The 16873-nt window shown below is 41.8% G+C and overlaps 1 protein-coding gene across 1 annotated transcript; it reads left to right on the top strand.

Annotated features, from left to right (window-relative positions):
• The first annotated feature begins 10327 nt into the window (after positions 1-10327).
• On the top strand, positions 10328-13147 carry LOC135106746 (zinc finger protein 33B-like). Its single transcript, XM_064016015.1, has 2 exons — positions 10328-11895; positions 12072-13147. Exon 2 carries the CDS (start codon positions 12209-12211, stop codon positions 13085-13087), a length of 879 nt encoding a protein of 292 aa, XP_063872085.1. The 5' UTR covers positions 10328-11895; positions 12072-12208; the 3' UTR covers positions 13088-13147.
• Positions 13148-16873: the final 3726 nt, after the last annotated feature.

Raw genomic sequence — 16873 nt, 5'->3', positions numbered from 1 at the left:
GCGTGTAAAATAATAATGAATGAAACGTAATGAAATTGTACTATATAATGAAGATGAATAGATGAATGAAAATAGGAAAAAAAAGTACGATTGCAATGAAATTATGAAGAATGATGAAAAATTATTATGCATGAAAAAAAAATGTGATGAAAAAAAAAATGATGAAAACGTATAATGATGATGATGATGAATGAAAATGATAATGAATGAAAAAAAATGCAAAGATGTAATCGAAATAAAAAAAAAATTATACATGAAAACAAATAAGATGAAATAATGAAAACGATAATGAATGAGGAAAAAAAATATGCAAATCTATAATGAAAAAAAAAAAAAAATCAATCAAATCTTATAATGAACAAAACTGTATATTGACCAAAACTTCAAACTGTATAAAGATTGAAGGAAGGGGAAATAATACAGGTGTCACCCTTACCTGTATATTGATGGGGGGCCACCTGATACATACCTGATCCTACCACGCAACCTCTCCCCTTTCCCTTTCACTCTTACCTGTAATCAAAGGGAGGGTAGACTGAGAGAGATGTGTTTAAAGTGATACCTGGCTACATCCCATTCTTATTTCTTACCTGTAATCAAAGGGAAGGTGATTATAAAGGGACATTTAAACGGATACCTTATTAACTTTGTATGATTACCTGTAATTAAAAGAAGGGTAAATTTAAAGGGTTGCATTTACAAGGGTGCGTTTAAAGGAATGCCTGGTTATCTCCTTTTTGTTACCTGTAATTGAGGGAAAGGTAAATGTAAAGGGAAGTGTTTAAAGGGATGTTCAGTTGCCTCCCTATTGTTACTTGTTATAAGGGGAAAGGTGGATTTAAAGGGAAGTTCTTAAAGAATTACATGGTTATCTCCCTTTCGTTATCTGTAATTAAGGGAAATGTAAATTTAAAGGGGTTCATTTAAAGACATCTGGTTACCTCTCTATTGTTTCTTGTAATTAAGGGAAAGGTAAATTTGAAGGGATGCATTTAAAGGGCAGTTATTTAGGTGTGTTGAAAAAGTTGCTAATGATATGTTTGCATTTTTTTTTCACTTTTCGATATCATATTAATTTCATTGTGTGTGTGTGTGTGTGTGTGTGTGTGTGTGTGTGTGTGTGTGTGTGTGTGTGTGTGTGTGTGTGTGTGTGTGTGTGTGTGTGTGTGTGTGTGTGTGTTTTCCTCTTATTAATTGGTTTGTATTTATTTTTTTCTTTATTGTTATTTTGGTTGAGTGAATTAGTACAGGTTTATTTTGATTAATCTGCGTTTTTTTTTTTTTTTTTTGATAAAGTGTGTCGGTTTTTTTTATTCATTTATTTTTATTTATTTATTTATTTATTTTTTTTTTCGGTCTTTATGGTGTGGTGTTTTGTTCTACACTGCTGTCCTGCCTGTTGCTGCCGCTCATGCGTTAGTTATTATTGTTGTTGTTATTATTATTATTATTATTATTATTATTATTATTATCATTATTATTATCATTATTATTATTATTATTATTATTATTATTATTATTATTATTATTATTATTATTATTATCACTAAAACAACAACAACAACAACAACAACAACAACAACTACTACTACTACTACTACTACTACTACTACTACTACTACTACTACCACCACCACTGTATTCTCCCCGTTGCTGCTCCCTACCTTCTTCGTCTATATTTCTTATTTAATTCCTCCCCCATCACGTTCTAACTTAATCCAGCTAAGAATATCGAAAATTTCTATCCGTTTTCTTCCGGCAGTGGTAATTATTCGCTTCCCGTTTTCTTTCGTGTTTTTTCATCGCTTCTTTTCCTTCGTCTCTTTAATCCCTTCCCCATTTTTTCCTTGGGTTTGTTTTTTTTTCCTCATTCGTTTTTTTCTTCCAATCTTTCCTCATCTCTTTCTTTTCCTTTCTTTTATTTATTTTCTTCCTCTCTCTTCTCTTGTCCTCTCTTCTCTTCTCTTTTCTCTTCTCTTCTCTTCTCTTCTCTTCTCTTCTCTCTCTCTCTCTCTCTCTCTCTCTCTCTCTCTCTCTCTCTCTCTCTCTCTCTCTCTCTCTCTCTCAATATAAGAATTTTAACTTAGTTCAAAATTTTAGTGATATTCTTCCGCTGAACTCCTCCTCCTCCTCCCCCCCTCCTCCTCTTCACCCCCGCTTGTACCTCCACCCCCTCTTCCATCTGGAGACTTGGCTACCGTCCATGCAAAGTTTGGAGGAGGAGGAGGAGGAAGAGGAGGAGGAGAAGGAGGAGGAGGAGAAGGAGAGGAGACAGAGAAGCGGGAGGAGAAGAAAGAGAAAGAGAAGGAGGAGGAGGAGAAGGAGGATGAGGAAGAGAAGGGAGAGGATGAAGAAGAGGAGCAAGAGGAGGAGAAGGAGGAGAGACAGAGGAGGAAGAGGTAGCGGTGGTTGCGGTGGTAGTAGTGGTCATACAGGAGGAGGAGGAGGAGGAGGAAGAAGAGGAGGAGCAAAAGCAGGAGTAGAAGGAGGAAGTGGAAAAAGAAGAAGACGAATAGAGAGGGGGGAGGAGGGGGGAAGGAGGGATAGAGAAGATGAAGGAGGAGGCACAGGAACAGCATATGAAGAGGTGGCAGGGTGTAAGAGTGGAGGAAGAGGAAGAGGAGGAGGAGGAGGAAGAGGAGGAGGAGGAAGAGGAGGAGGCTTAGCGAGTCTTCACGATGCAGGATGCGTGGTAAAAGTTGAGATGAGACAACCAGATCTCGTATTTCCTCTCTCTCTCTCTCTCTCTCTCTCTCTCTCTCTCTCTCTCTCTCTCTCTCTCTCTCTCTCTCTCTCTCTCTCTCTCTCTCTCTCTCTCTCTCTCTCTCTCTCTCTCTCGTATTATCATAATGCAGGCGCTGACATGATTAGATGACGCGAGAGAGAGAGAGAGAGAGAGAGAGAGAGAGAGAGATCTTATGTCTGTGGTCACCTAGACTACTTGGCTACTTTACCTACTCTCTCTCTCTCTCTCTCTCTCTCTCTCTCTCTCTCTCTCTCTCTCTCTCTCTCTCTCTCTCTCTCCTTGACCACAAACCTTCCCTTCTACTATACTTCTCTTCTTCCCTCCTTCTCTCCCTCCCTCCCTCCCTCCCTCCCTTCTCCTTCTATCCTTGTCCTCCTTCTTTTCCATCACTGCTAAAATAATTACATAATTACACTAAATCGAAAAAGTAGGAAAGTAACGAGGCGGGAATGAAACTAATGGAAGGAGAGCCTGAATAAATAGAGAAAATGAAAGGAGGGGGAAGAAGGAAGAGAAGGAGGAAGAGAAAGAGGAGGTGGAGGAGGAGGGGGCGACTAATGAGAGAGGAAAAGGAGGAAAAGGAGGAAATGTGTGAACGGGAAAGGATAACCACGCAATATTTTTACCAGCATATAAACAAGGTCTATTAATATTGATGAGTTCGTTTTACGCGCTGCTCTGCTGAAATATTTCTCTCCAGTACTGCGCCTCCCAATGCTCGCCTCGTCAGTAGAGAATTGGATCTGAATTAGCGGGTATCGTGGAGCAGAAGAGATAACTGGCATATATTCATTACACTTTTGGTTCTTATAACTAATTCATTATCTTCATTATTTTGATTGAAATATACTTACTGAAAAGGCTGTTAGTAATGGAAGTTTAGATTTGAATTAGTGAGTGAGTTGAAGCAGAAGAGATAACTGGCATATATTTATCTACACTAATTTACTATCTCCATTATTTTGATTGGAAAACACTCATTGAAAAGGTTGTTAGTTTATGTTTGAGCTAGCGAGTAACTTCGGAGTAAGGTGAAACAGAAGCGTGACCTACCTTTGCTTCATAATAAAAACTAATTAATAATTCACGATGCCTCGTAAGGTAACTAATTCATTATCTCCATTATTCTGATTGGAATATACTCAGTGAAGAGGCTGTTTGTAATAGAAGTTTAAGTCTGAACTAACGAGTAAGGTGAAGCAGAAGAGATAAGTGGCATATATTTAGCTACACCTTTGCTTCTTATAACTCATTCAAAACCTCCATTATTTTGTTCTCATTTCAGAGGTAACTGGAATGGACTCAGTAATTAGGTCGTTAGCAGAAGAGATAATTAGCATATACTTAACGAAACCTTTGCATCATAATATACCTAATTCAAAACCTCCATTATTTTCTCATTACATAGGTGACTGGAATAGACTCAGTAATCAGGTTGTTAATTCATTCTGAGTCAACAGGGAGCCTCGGGTGAAGTAACCAGGTAATCAGGTAACCAGTAATCAGGTTGTTAGTGGCGGATGAATAGGTTGAAATATTAGATAAATGTTTGGATAGGGATGATAGAATACCACTTGTAGGCGTGATGGCTTCCTATAGCTGTCTTCTTTTATTTTACTAATGTTCTTGTGTTTATATCTCTTTCCATAAGTTTAGTATAAGAATATACACGTTGTATCCTGTAGCTGCCTTTATTTTGCTGGTGTTCTTGTGTTTATATCTCTTTCCGTAAGTTTAGTATAAGAATTCACACGTTGTATCCTGTAGCTGCCTTTATTTTGCTGGTGTTCTTGTGTTTATATCTCTTTCCTTAAGTTTAGTGTAAGAATTCACTGTTTGCATTCTCTCCTTCACCGTAATGAGCCACGTTAACTCCCTCCTCCTTAATACTTTTCCTCACGTAAACTTCACATATGTTCCCTTCCTTCCATTTTTTTTTCTTTTTTTTTTTTGTTTTTCCTTTAGTGTAGCGCTGAGTTGCTGTCATGAGGTAGCAGCTGGAAGTACCTTTCACCTGTACACTAACCAGTAGAAACAAATCCCGTTTCCTTTTCACCTTTCCCTATTTTCCTGATTTTGCTTATGTTACCCTCGTTTCACTCTTATTTCAGCCTTGTTTCACCCTTTCACCTTTATTTCACTTGTTTCAGCCTTATTTCACCCTTGTTTCACCCTTTCACCTTTGTTTCACCTTTATATCACTTTTTTAACCTTATTTCATTTGTTTCAGTTTTGTTTCACCTTTGTTTCATCCTTTCACCCTTGTTTCAGCCTTTTACTCATGTTTCACTCCTGTTTCACCCTATCACCCTTGTTTCACTCTTGTTTCACCTTTGTTTCACCCTTTACCCTTATCATATCGCTCGTACCAGTTGGTGACCTCTATCAGATCCCCTCCTTACCTACGCCTCTCAGAAATGCATATTGTACTAGACACATTTTCCAAACATCATGAAATCACGTATTATTTAGTCAGAAGAGGATAAGTGGAGGTGTAACAGTAGTGGACAAGTAAGCTGAGGTAATTTTTAACGCCTTTATTCCAGGTATTAACAATATATTGACTTCCTCGTACTGTACATTACTTAAGAGTGAAGTATTACCACAGAGTTCAATTACTTCTCTTTAAACTAATTGCACACTTAAGCACTCCCTTCTACATGAGTACAGTACTTTCCTTTCCCGTACTCGTAAGCTAAACATTACTAAACATTACTTCCCTTCCTCGCGCTCTACATCACTCTAATGGGAGTTATTAGCGTTAAGTCCCGGCCGTAAGTGCTCTATTTACCTGCCTGTCAGCTAATTAGGCACCTGAACCCCTCCTAAGTGCCATTCTTTCCCGTAAATTGAGCATAAATTGAGCACGCATTCACTTCACCGTACCTTTTGTTGTCAGAAGTGAGCTATTGATATTGATTAACCACCTGATGCTTTTTGATTACCTGGCGGGAGTAACTATGACTCCTGGAGGTCCCGGGATGGTGTCATGCCGTGACTCCCCGAGTGACGTGAAAAACCTCCTTGAGACTTAGTTACTGGGGAAGTCTGCCTCCTAGTGGCGCCCGCTGGTAACGTAGGCACAAGCCTGAGGGATTGGGCCTACGGCTAAAGTGCTTACCCCGCGAGATGAATGTGGGGCGGGGAGTTGGACAAATATTCCATCCTCCCTTCTCAATGAACGTTCATAGAGTAATGGAGTTCCGCCAGGCTTCGGAACCCAGAACAGTTTCACTGGTCCGGAGTCCTTCTGCTCCTTCGAGTTCTCTATCTCGTTGGGGTGGTGGGCCGTCAGGGTGATTTGCCGAGTCGGTGGGCTAAACCCACTAACCCTCGACAGTGGTAGTCACTCTGGCGCTTCCGGGATGACGGCCCGCTGGTGGGGGGGTAGCGCTCTTCCTGCCCTCAAATGCCAGCGGGTTCATGGCTTTGGAATGGGGTACACGGGGTGGATGCGGTCCCAGTCCCCCTCGGGTCCGAGGGGCGTGCATTGAGCCTCCGTGCACGTCCCGAGGACTCAGAGCGTCCTAGCAGAGCTCGTAGTCTGCGAACGGTTTGTCGTGCTGCGGCGGGTCCTAGTAGCTCAGGTAGCCAACCGCCTGGCTGAGGGTGGCGTCCTCAGAACCAGAATCCTGTCGGGGGCGACCTCGGCAGGTAGGTTTCGCATCACCTGTGCCGTTGAAGACGGTAGGTGTGAGTAGTGCTGGCTTTAGCCCGCTACCCTGTCGTCCCCTCCAAAGGGGTAAACCTGACCGCCGGTGCCGGCTGCTTGGTAAACAAGCGCCGGTGAACGGCGGTTGGATTAAGTATGACTCTCAAGGTAGCTATATTCCTCCAATGAAGAGAGTGCCGGGGCTGCTGACGACGTGCCGGATGTATATATAGAAGAACAAGACCAGTAATCTCCTACATAGTAAGTAAACAACTTAACTAAGTGTCCTGTAGTTTTCTCCAATTATTAATGATATGTATTTAGGAAAGTGTTTTGTTTGTTGAGGGCATTATTGTTTTTTTCATTACCCACACACACAGTCTCTCTCTCTCTCTCTCTCTCTCTCTCTCTCTCTCTCTCTCTCTCTCTCTCTCTCTCTCTCTCTCTCTCTCTCTCTCTCTCTCTCTCTCTCTCTCTCTCTCTCTCTATATATATATATATATATATATATATATATATATATATATATATATATATATATATATATATATATATATATATATATATATATATATATATAAACTAAATTCTGCTGTATTTGAAAAGTGGCAGTTTTGCATATTATTTGGAATAATTACATATGTACGATAATTTTACCAGAAGTACAATAATTTCAACCTGTGTAGTACGATAATATGGCCAAAACAATCTGGCAACGCTGGGCCGCCGCTGGGAAGTTGCTACTCAATGTTGCAAGTATGGATACGAAAGTATCCTTTGGATACTTTTTGATGTTACTGGCACGATTTTACGACGATGAGCAAAAGGATACGAAATTTTATGAATGGCCAAAAATGGATACATTTTGCTACTTTTTATAGAGAATTGGATACTTTTCAATATCCACTTTATTATTTATTATTTTTGGCAAAATGTGGTTAGTTAGTTTAGCCTTATTTTTCTAGTAATATATTAACTACTTGATAAGTGTGGACAATGGGGAGTTAAATGAGTAAACACGTCATGGGCTTGTTGACTCGTTCTATTCACGTTCGAGAGTTGGGACCCGAACGTCCAGCTCCAGCCTAAGTGCTAAACTCAGTGTCTGACTGACTCTGTTTCTGAGGAAGTTAATTACACTGCTTGTGTCAGACAAATGGAATGTCTCTCTTACGCTGGCTTCAGAAAGGTAATAGTAAGATTAATTAAAGTTTGTGATAAGGTATATGAGTAGCTAACAATAACATATCGTATCATGGTTACTGTTGCTTTGATTTATTTTTTCTTCAATAGCTTACTTTTTTATGCAGACGTTAAGTTGCATATCATAAGTGTGTACAGTTAATATACTAGTTACATATATTATATAGTATTATTAAATGATTCAGGGAGGAAGGATGATGGTGAACTAATTGTTTTCTTTCAGTCAGAAGCCTTGGAATCTCAAGTACAGTCTGCAGTGCATATACTGAATGCCTTGAACAATCCTCTGTTCAAAATGTACTTTACTTTCCTTGGGTATATTCTGCCCATTATCAATAAGATAAACAGAGAATTTCCAAGTGAATCAGTCATGATACACACTGCATATTCTAACATCTGTGCCTTTTATAGGACTATTCTGAGCAATTATATAAAGAAAGACATACTAAAATCAAAGTCAGATCCATCTGAAGTGGAATTTAAAGACTGTTCCAATTTCCTGCCTGAAAATGAATGGTACTTTTGGCAGCAAAGTAGAGAGTATGCTGGCAGATAAAAATGTGTTAGGGGAACTTGGATCTGAAGCTCCCAGATTTCGGGTGAGATGTCTGGATTTTTATGTAGAGCTATCAAAGCAAATCAGTAAAAGATTCAAAGGTTTGAGTGATGTACTCCCGTTGTTAAATGCCTGTGACCCTGCCATAGCAAGAGAAAATAGAGTTACAAATCTAGTGCCACTGTTCAAAACATTTCCTCAGCTGATTAAAGAATCAGAATATGATGTTTGCAATGATGAATGGCGGTCACTTACTTTTCATGAAGATGCTTTGAGTACATCAAGTAACCCCACCGAGTTTTGGTGTTCACTACTAAAACTTAAGACTAGTGATGGAACATCTGTGTTTCCAAATCTAGCTGAGTTAATGGTAAATTTGTTAGTTCTACCACATTCATCAGCTGCAGTGGAGAGATTTTTTTCACAAGTAAAATTAATAAAGACAGACCTAAGAAATAGACTGAACACAGAGTCAATAAATGCACTTTTGTTAAGTAAAGGTGACGGGGGAGCAGTTCCATGCTATGAATGGGAGCCAAGTTCCTTGATGATAAGATCTGCTCAAAATGTGTTCAGTGAGGCTAAGCAAAGCATATAGGTAGCTTCATAGGCAGAAAAAGAAAGTCTGCGTTTGTAGTTTTATCTTTTTTTTTAATTAAGGTTATCAGATATTCATATTTTGTACTTTGTAGTATTAATGTAGCCTAAGTTAGAGAATAAGTTGTGGAGGCTATCCAAATACAGCCTGCCATTGAAGGTATTAACAAATCTGTGTTCAATTGTAGTAGCCTACTGGCATCATTTTTTTTTTCTAATAAAGTGCACTTGTACATAAATATAATGTTTTGGAAGACCCAATCAAAGGGCTTATATTAATGCTCCAAATGTGTAGTGAACAACATTTCTCCACCACTAGGCAGCAGTAAGCAGCTTGGCTGCCAACCGTATGATGTCTATAACACCATGGTAAGAAATAATTTACTTGTAATCATAGTTTTCATGAACTATAGGGCATATCGTAAAGAAAACAATATTGGGTACTTTTTGGATACCATTTTGCATTGTATGCATACGTTTTGTATATTTTGGATACGTTTTTGGATACGTTTATATTTTTCTCACTTGCAACACTGTTGCTACTCGCTAGTGTGTTGTGAGCAGGCGTTGGGCTGGTGTGTGAGTGTGGCTGTGCTCGCGGACAACTCAAGCAGACCAAAGTAAGCGAGTTTTGATGAAATATTTGATGTTGATGATGTTGCATCATGGAATTACTGTTACCTGTTTTTTCATCACACACACACACACACCTCTCTCTCTCTCTCTCTCTCTCTCTCTCTCTCTCTCTCTCTCTCTCTCTCTCTCTCTCTCTCTCTCTCTCTCTCTCTCTCTCTCTCTCTCTCTCTATATATATATATATATATATATATATATATATATATATATATATATATATATATATATATATATATAACGTAAATTCTGCTGTATTTGGAAAGTGGCAGTTTTGCATAATATTTGGGATAATTACATATGTACGATAATTTTACCAGAAGTACAACAATTTCAACCTGTGTAGTACGATAATATGACCAAAACAATCTGGCAACGCTGAACTGTACGAGCCTAACAGAATCTCATGGCGTCCCGAAGGAAGGTTTGAAGTTGCACGTGTAGACATTGACCAAAAAACACCAAAATTCACATGAACGCAGCGCCCACACCAAAATTACTAGTAGAAGTGAGGGAAAGGAAGTCCAGGTGAGTGTGTCTGGCCAAAAATCGCCTTAAAATGGCAAGAATGGACGCTGTTACCACCACAAGAAACAAGGGGAGGGAGCGGTGTGTTTAGGGAGAACTTCGGGGATCTGGTGTGTTTGGATTTTGGTTAATGTGTAGAATATCTGCTCCTGCCTCAGCCTAACCTTCACTAGCCGTGTTCAAGTTTATATCTGACATATAAAGGGTCACTGGCAGAAGGCTGGCTGATAAGTACTCTAGGGGAGGGCGGGGGGACGGGACAACAAACTTTTCTTATTTCCCCACGGAGGGAGAAAGTTGCGGAAAGAGGAAAAGACGGGAGATGTTTGGACTCATTCACCTGCTTGACTCACCTGGATGGCTACCCTTTCTTCACATGAATAGACAGGTAGAGGTTATTTCAGATGAATGTAAGGGCAGCGCGGATCTGCAGGTGCGCCAAACCTTACGGTATTTTACTGTTTCCCCAGTATTAACGTGGCTTTCCTTACCCTTCTTATCAGAGAAGGGCGCTGGTCTACCCTGGTGAGGGGGTGTTCGTTCGTGTGTGTATGTCACATCTGTTGGCAAGCGTGAAATTGTTCACGGTGATTGGTTCCTTTGTTTGAGAATGCAGCTGCTGGCCAATTAAAACATGAAGGATTAATTTAGCCAATGACAGCGCTTTACTTCATCCTGAGGAGGGAGAAGCGCTCAATTTGAAATATTTGAGTTAGTGCGAGGAAGAAGTCTGTCTGTTGCTGCCATTATTTCCAGCTCACCGCCACATTTTGTGAAGAGAAACAAGGTGACCACTTCTTATTCATTTCTCTGCCTTGACAGTTAGGTTAGGTGACTTTAGTTAGGTTAGGTTAAGTTAGTTTAGTTTGGTTATTGTGGTTAGGTTTGGTTAAGTTACATTTGGTTAGGTTAGGTTGTTTAGTTAGGTTAAATTAGTTTGGTTAGGTTTTATTTGGCTTAATTTAGTCAGGTTAGGTTATTTAGGTTAAGTTAGGTTTGGTTAAGTTAGTTTGGTTAGGTTAAGTTAGTCTTGGTTAGGTTAGGTTAAGTTAGGTTTGGTTAGGTTAGGTTAGCTATTTTAATTAGGTTAAGTTAGCTAGTTTGGTTAGGCCTGTAAGGTGGAGGTTGAGCGGAATGATGTCGCTTTTCTCCGGAGTGGTGAATCTGCTCCACCCGGATCCTCGTTGCTGGATCCACTTGTTGCGGTGGATTGTTACCCTCTAATTTAATTCATTCCCATCACCACTAACCTTGCTGTTGGAATGACAGTTCCCACAAACACTCCATTTAAATTCAAATTATGTTGAAAGGCCGGGGATAAATGTGACTCTCTCTCTCTCTCTCTCTCTCTCTCTCTCTCTCTCTCTCTCTCTCTCTCTCTCTCTCTCTCTCTCTCTCTCTCTCTCTCTCTCTCTCTCTCTCTCTCTCTCTCTCTCTCTCTCTCTCTCTCTCTCTCTCTCTCTCCACCTCAGTTAAATTGTCTGTGTGCATGATTTGGTTAGCCTTAGATGTTAATGAGTTAGGTATTCTGTACACAGCATTAATACTGTGATAACATTTTGAACAGTAAGTATTCTGTACACAGCATTAATACTCTGATAACATTTTGAACAGTAAGTATTCTGTACACAGCATTAATACTGTGATAACATTTTGAACAGTAAGTATTCTGTACACAGCATTAATACTCTGATAACATTTTGAACAGTAAGTATTCTGTACACAGCATTAATACTCCGATAACATTTTGAACAAGTATACCGGGGAAAAACTGTGTTTGTGTCCTTGATGACCCAGTGAAGTGTGGGTGGGTGACCCAACTTTGGGCTGTGACCCAAGGGTTAAGAACCATTGATCCAAGGTGATGCACTCTTCCAGGCACTTGCTGTGAGAGAGAGGGGAGACCTGTGCACCGCTGTGCTGCACTGTGCTTGGATGTCCCTGGTTCACTCCTGAGGCTGTACCATTCTTGTCCCTATTGTGAGTATGTCTCTGTGTGTGTGTGTGTATGTAGTTGATAATAACTGAAGGGTTTGTGACTTGACCCGTCCCACAAGTGACAAAGACAACATCACGCTGGTCACTGCTTGCAGAAATGGCTCTTTCTGAGACGTGGGTACAGTTTGTAATGGCCGCCACTCTTCCCTGCTCCACAGACCAGGCCAGCATCCAGGCCGCCGCCCTGCCTGGCACTGACAGCTGTCTGGCCTCCCCAAGGGTCCCTGCAGGACTGGACACGGCGTGTGCTGGCGGGAGTGGTGCTGCGGTGGAGGTCGTGAGGCCAGGCAGCAGCATGAGAAGCCGGCAGCGGCGGCAACAGCAGCAGCAGCAGCAGCAGCAGCCAGCCTCAGGTGTGGGGAGGCGCAGGTGTGGTGGCAAGAATTACCTGGAGGCAGGCAGCTCTGTCCACAGAGGAGAGAGCAAGTTTGAGTGCCAGCAGTGTGACAAAACTTTTGTATCCAGACATGGCCTTGACTACCACACCCTGACACACAGTGGTGTTAGAAATTATGAGTGTGGTGAGTGTGGGAAGAAATTTACCCAGAAGTCTTCCCTCACCAGACACACCCTGACACACAGTGGTGTTAGAAATTATGAGTGTGATGAGTGTGGGAAGAAATTTACCCAAAAGTCTCACCTCACCACACACTCCCTGACACATAGTGGTGTTAGAAATTATGAGTGTGGTGAGTGTGGGAAGAAATTTACCCGCAAGTCTCATCTCACCTCACACACCCTGACACACAGTGGTGTTAGAAATTATGAGTGTGATGAGTGTGGGAAGAAATTTACCCACAAGTCTTCCCTCAAGACACACACCCTGACACACAGTGGTGTTAAAAATTATGAGTGTGATGAGTGTGGGAAGAAATTTACCCACAAGTCTTACCTCACCACACACACCCTGACACACAGTGGTGTTAGAAATTATGAGTGTGATGAGTGTGGGAAGAAATTTACCCACAAGTCTTCCCTTAACACACACACCCTGACACACAGTGGTGTTAAAAATTATGAGTGTGATGAGTGTGGGAAGAAATTTACCACCATTTCTCATCTCACTAAACACGCCTTCAGACACACTGGGGTGAGGGAGTTCGAGTGTGATGTTTGTGGCAAGTGTTTCAAGACAAAGGGTGAGATTGCCAAGCACGTGAAGATCCACTTCTGAGGTGGTGGTGGTGTGGACACATGGGGCCACACCTGTACCTGTGGTGGTGGTGGTGGTGGTGGTGGTGGTGGTTGCCATGCCTGTGAGGGAGTCATGGCCCCAGCAGTTTTGTGTGGTGGTGGTGGTGGTGGTGGTGTGGTGGTGGTGTGGGGGAGTCATGGCCCCAGCAGTTTTGTGTGGTGGTGGTGGTGGTGGTGTGGGGGGAGTCATGGCCCCAGCATTTGTTTTGTTGGCAGTGCAGGTGTGACTTTCAATAAATGTGTGTGTGCAGTAAACCTTTGTTTGTGTATTCACCAGGTGTAGTATACAGGGCCTCAGCTACAGGAATATATTGTAGTGAGGCAGCCCCTCTCTCTCCTTGCCTCAAGTGTTTGTGTATTCACCAGGTGTAGTATACAGGGTCTCAGCTACAGGAATATATTGTAGTGTGGCAGCCCCTCTCTTTCCTTGCCTCAAGTGTTGTGTTTCCGTTTCTTTTTGTCACCCTTCACACATTAGGTTAGGTTAAGTCTGGCACCTTCTTTGCCTCTCTCTCTCTCTCTCTCTCTCTCTCTCTCTCTCTCTCTCTCTCTCTCTCTCTCTCTCTCTCTCTCTCTCTCTCTCTCTCTCTCTCTCTCTCTCTCTCTCTCTCTCTCTCTCTCTCTCTCTCTCTCTCTCTCTCTCTCTCTCTCTCTCTCTCTCTCTCTCTCTCTCTCTCTCTCTCTCTCTCTCTCTCTCTCTCTCTCTCTCTCTCTCTCTCTCTCTCTCTCTCTCTCTCTCTCTCTCTCTCTCTCTCTCTCTCTCTCTCTCTCTCTCTCTCTCTCTCTCTCTCTCTCTCTCTCTCTCTCTCTCTCTCTCTCTCTCTCTCTCTCTCTCTCTCTCTCTCTCTCTCTCTCTCTCTCTCTCTCTCTCTCTCTCTCTCTCTCTCTCTCTCTCTCTCTCTCTCTCTCTCTCTCTCTCTCTCTCTCTCTCTCTCTCTCTCTCTCTCTCTCTCTCTCTCTCTCTCTCTCTCTCTCTCTCTCTCTCTCTCTCTCTCTCTCTCTCTCTCTCTCTCTCTCTCTCTCTCTCTCTCTCTCTCTCTCTCTCTCTCTCTCTCTCTCTCTCTCTCTCTCTCTCTCTCTCTCTCTCTCTCTCTCTCTACAGGTGAGGGAGCACACAAGTGTAGCAGCTAACAGTTTCTGTGTAATTGTCGTGGTGGTGACTTTCCTCCTCATATTCTCGTCCAGGAAGGGAAAGGCTGCCCTCGTGTTCCTCACCATCCTGTTGTGTCACCAACCGTGTTGTCTGTGTGCTTGTTTGGTGATGACTGGCCCTGCATCACTGCGCCCCCGTCTTTGCTCCTTCACTGCTGCCAGCTGTGCCCGTGGTCATGATGACGGTGGTGATGGTGATGATGATGGCGAGCGAGACATTCAAAGGAGGGCGTTCACGTGCGTGGTGGTGAGCAGGTGATGATTGGAGAGGCACAGAACGTTCAGGATGGAGGAGGAGGAGGAGGAGCAGGAGTCTTTGTGTATAGGAAGGAGAGGAATGTAAGAGGAGAAAAGATAGATGTAGGCAGCTCTGTCATGAGAGAAGGCGGCAGAGTGCACAGGCCACCCTGGAATGTCGTGAAAGGCTTGCGGTGGTCGTGGTGTGCGTGAAGGGGGAGGGTGAGAGGGCAGGCAGAGACAACACCAAGAGTTAACCAGTGTTCTCATTCATTCTTCCCTTTCTCAGGTAAACGCTGGGACTCCCTGCCTGCTTCTGCATTTCCTCCTTCCAATGGCTTCAAGTCTTTCAACGAGGGGGAGGCTCAAGACATCGTTTTATTTATCTATTTTTATTATTCTCATTTCATTTGGCTCCTCTACAGGAACTGGCATTAAGTTGGCTTTTTATTCAAATTTTTTGTTGTCCTTTTCCAACAGCCCTCTTACATAAAAGAAAATAACTAAATAATAACAAGAAAAGCTCTCATTCTCATTCTCTCTCTCTCTCTCAGTCATTCTCATTCTCTCTCTCTCAGTGAACGGACGTGCTCCTTGACCGCTCCTTCACTACCCCAACCATACTTGCCTAGGTGTCCACTGGCTGCACCGGGTGTATTTATTGACATAATACGTACTTGAACTGAGTACAGTGCTTGCATTGACAGTGACTACAAGTATATTGTAAGCACAAGCACTCCAACATACCATAAAGTACAAAACATAACAAAGGAAAAACAAAGACAGTTCGTGAAACTACCAGTTAACAAGTGTCATGATGCCTTCTACGCGCGGCAACTCCAACCGTCGTTCCCTGGACCAACAGCAACAACAACAACAACAGCGACAACAGCAACATCATCAGCAACAGACGAAACAACAGGAACAACAACGGGGGCAACAGCTGCAACGGCAGGCACCACAGCCCCAGTTGCTAGGTGCCAATAGTGACCCAAATATGGAAAATCTGGCAAATATAGACGAGTGTGAACTGACCCAGTTGACTGACTCGCTGTCGGAGGAGTCTAAAGTGCTCGTTAAGGTTCTGACACGTATGATCTCTATGAAAATCAAGGATGAAATTAAAGGCTTAAAAGATATACTTGAAGAAAAAGACTCCCAGATAGAAAGTCTAAAGGAAGATATCTCCCAATTGCATGAAAAAATACAGATACTGGAAACAAACATCGATAGTGTCGACCAGTACGAACGGCGTGACACCATTATAGTGAGTGGTCCTGTGCTACCGGAAGAAAATCCAGCAGAAAACGCCGCCAACATCATCACATCTATGTTTAAAGACCATCTAAAAGTGAACATCAGTTACAGTGACATAAACATAGCCCACAGAATTGGATCAGTGAACACACAACGCAAACGACCTATCATAGTGAAGCTCACGAATCGATCCCTAAAACACGACCTCATAGGAGCCTGCATCAAAATGAAACCACAACTCTACATAAACGAAAGCCTCACGCCGAAACGACTCAGCCTCTTCAAAAACATCCTCAACATCAGACGTGAGCATAGGGACAAGTTTCAGCAGTGCCACACTAAAGATGGGAAGATAATCATCAAACTCAAGAACTCCACCGTCAGACATGAAATAATAGATGAACGGACATTGCTCGCCTTCCTGGATAAGTACCCCCAAATGAAAGACTCATACCTCTTGACAGTTAACTCTGCATAAATAAGTCACATACTATCCTCACATCAAACATACCGGCGTTCTTACTACCACTATCACAACCACCACCACCACCATTACTACTACTACTACTACTACTACTACTACTACTACTACATTAGCAAGTACTTTACAAGATTATTTATTGTGAATGTAACTAAGTGATGCAAAATAAAAATAATCTTAGATGCTGAACTATGGGAACACCATGTTCATACTTACAATCATTGACTAAACCATCATTTTCATGATCACTACTACTACTACTACTACTTCTAGTTATTACTAGTTACTGCTATTATAACTACTACTACTACTACTAGTATTACTATTACTTCTAGTAGTATTACTACTGTTGCAACTATTAACACTACTACTACTACTACTACTACTACTACTAGTGCTAGTGCTACAACAACAACATTACTTTTACTACTATGACTACTACTACTACTACTACTACAGTTGCTGCTGCTACTACTACTACTACTACTACTACTACTACTATTACTACTACTACTACTACTACTACTACTATTACTACTACTACTACTGTTACTGCTGCTGCTGCTGCTGCTGCTGCTGCTACTACTACTACTACTACTACTACTACTACTACTACTACTACTACTACTACTACTACTA

Source organism: Scylla paramamosain, chromosome 2, assembly GCF_035594125.1.
Source record: "Scylla paramamosain isolate STU-SP2022 chromosome 2, ASM3559412v1, whole genome shotgun sequence".
Classification (NCBI taxonomy): domain Eukaryota; kingdom Metazoa; phylum Arthropoda; class Malacostraca; order Decapoda; family Portunidae; genus Scylla; species Scylla paramamosain.
Note: the sequence above shows the minus strand (reverse complement) of the source record. Positions and strands in the feature narration are given on the sequence as shown.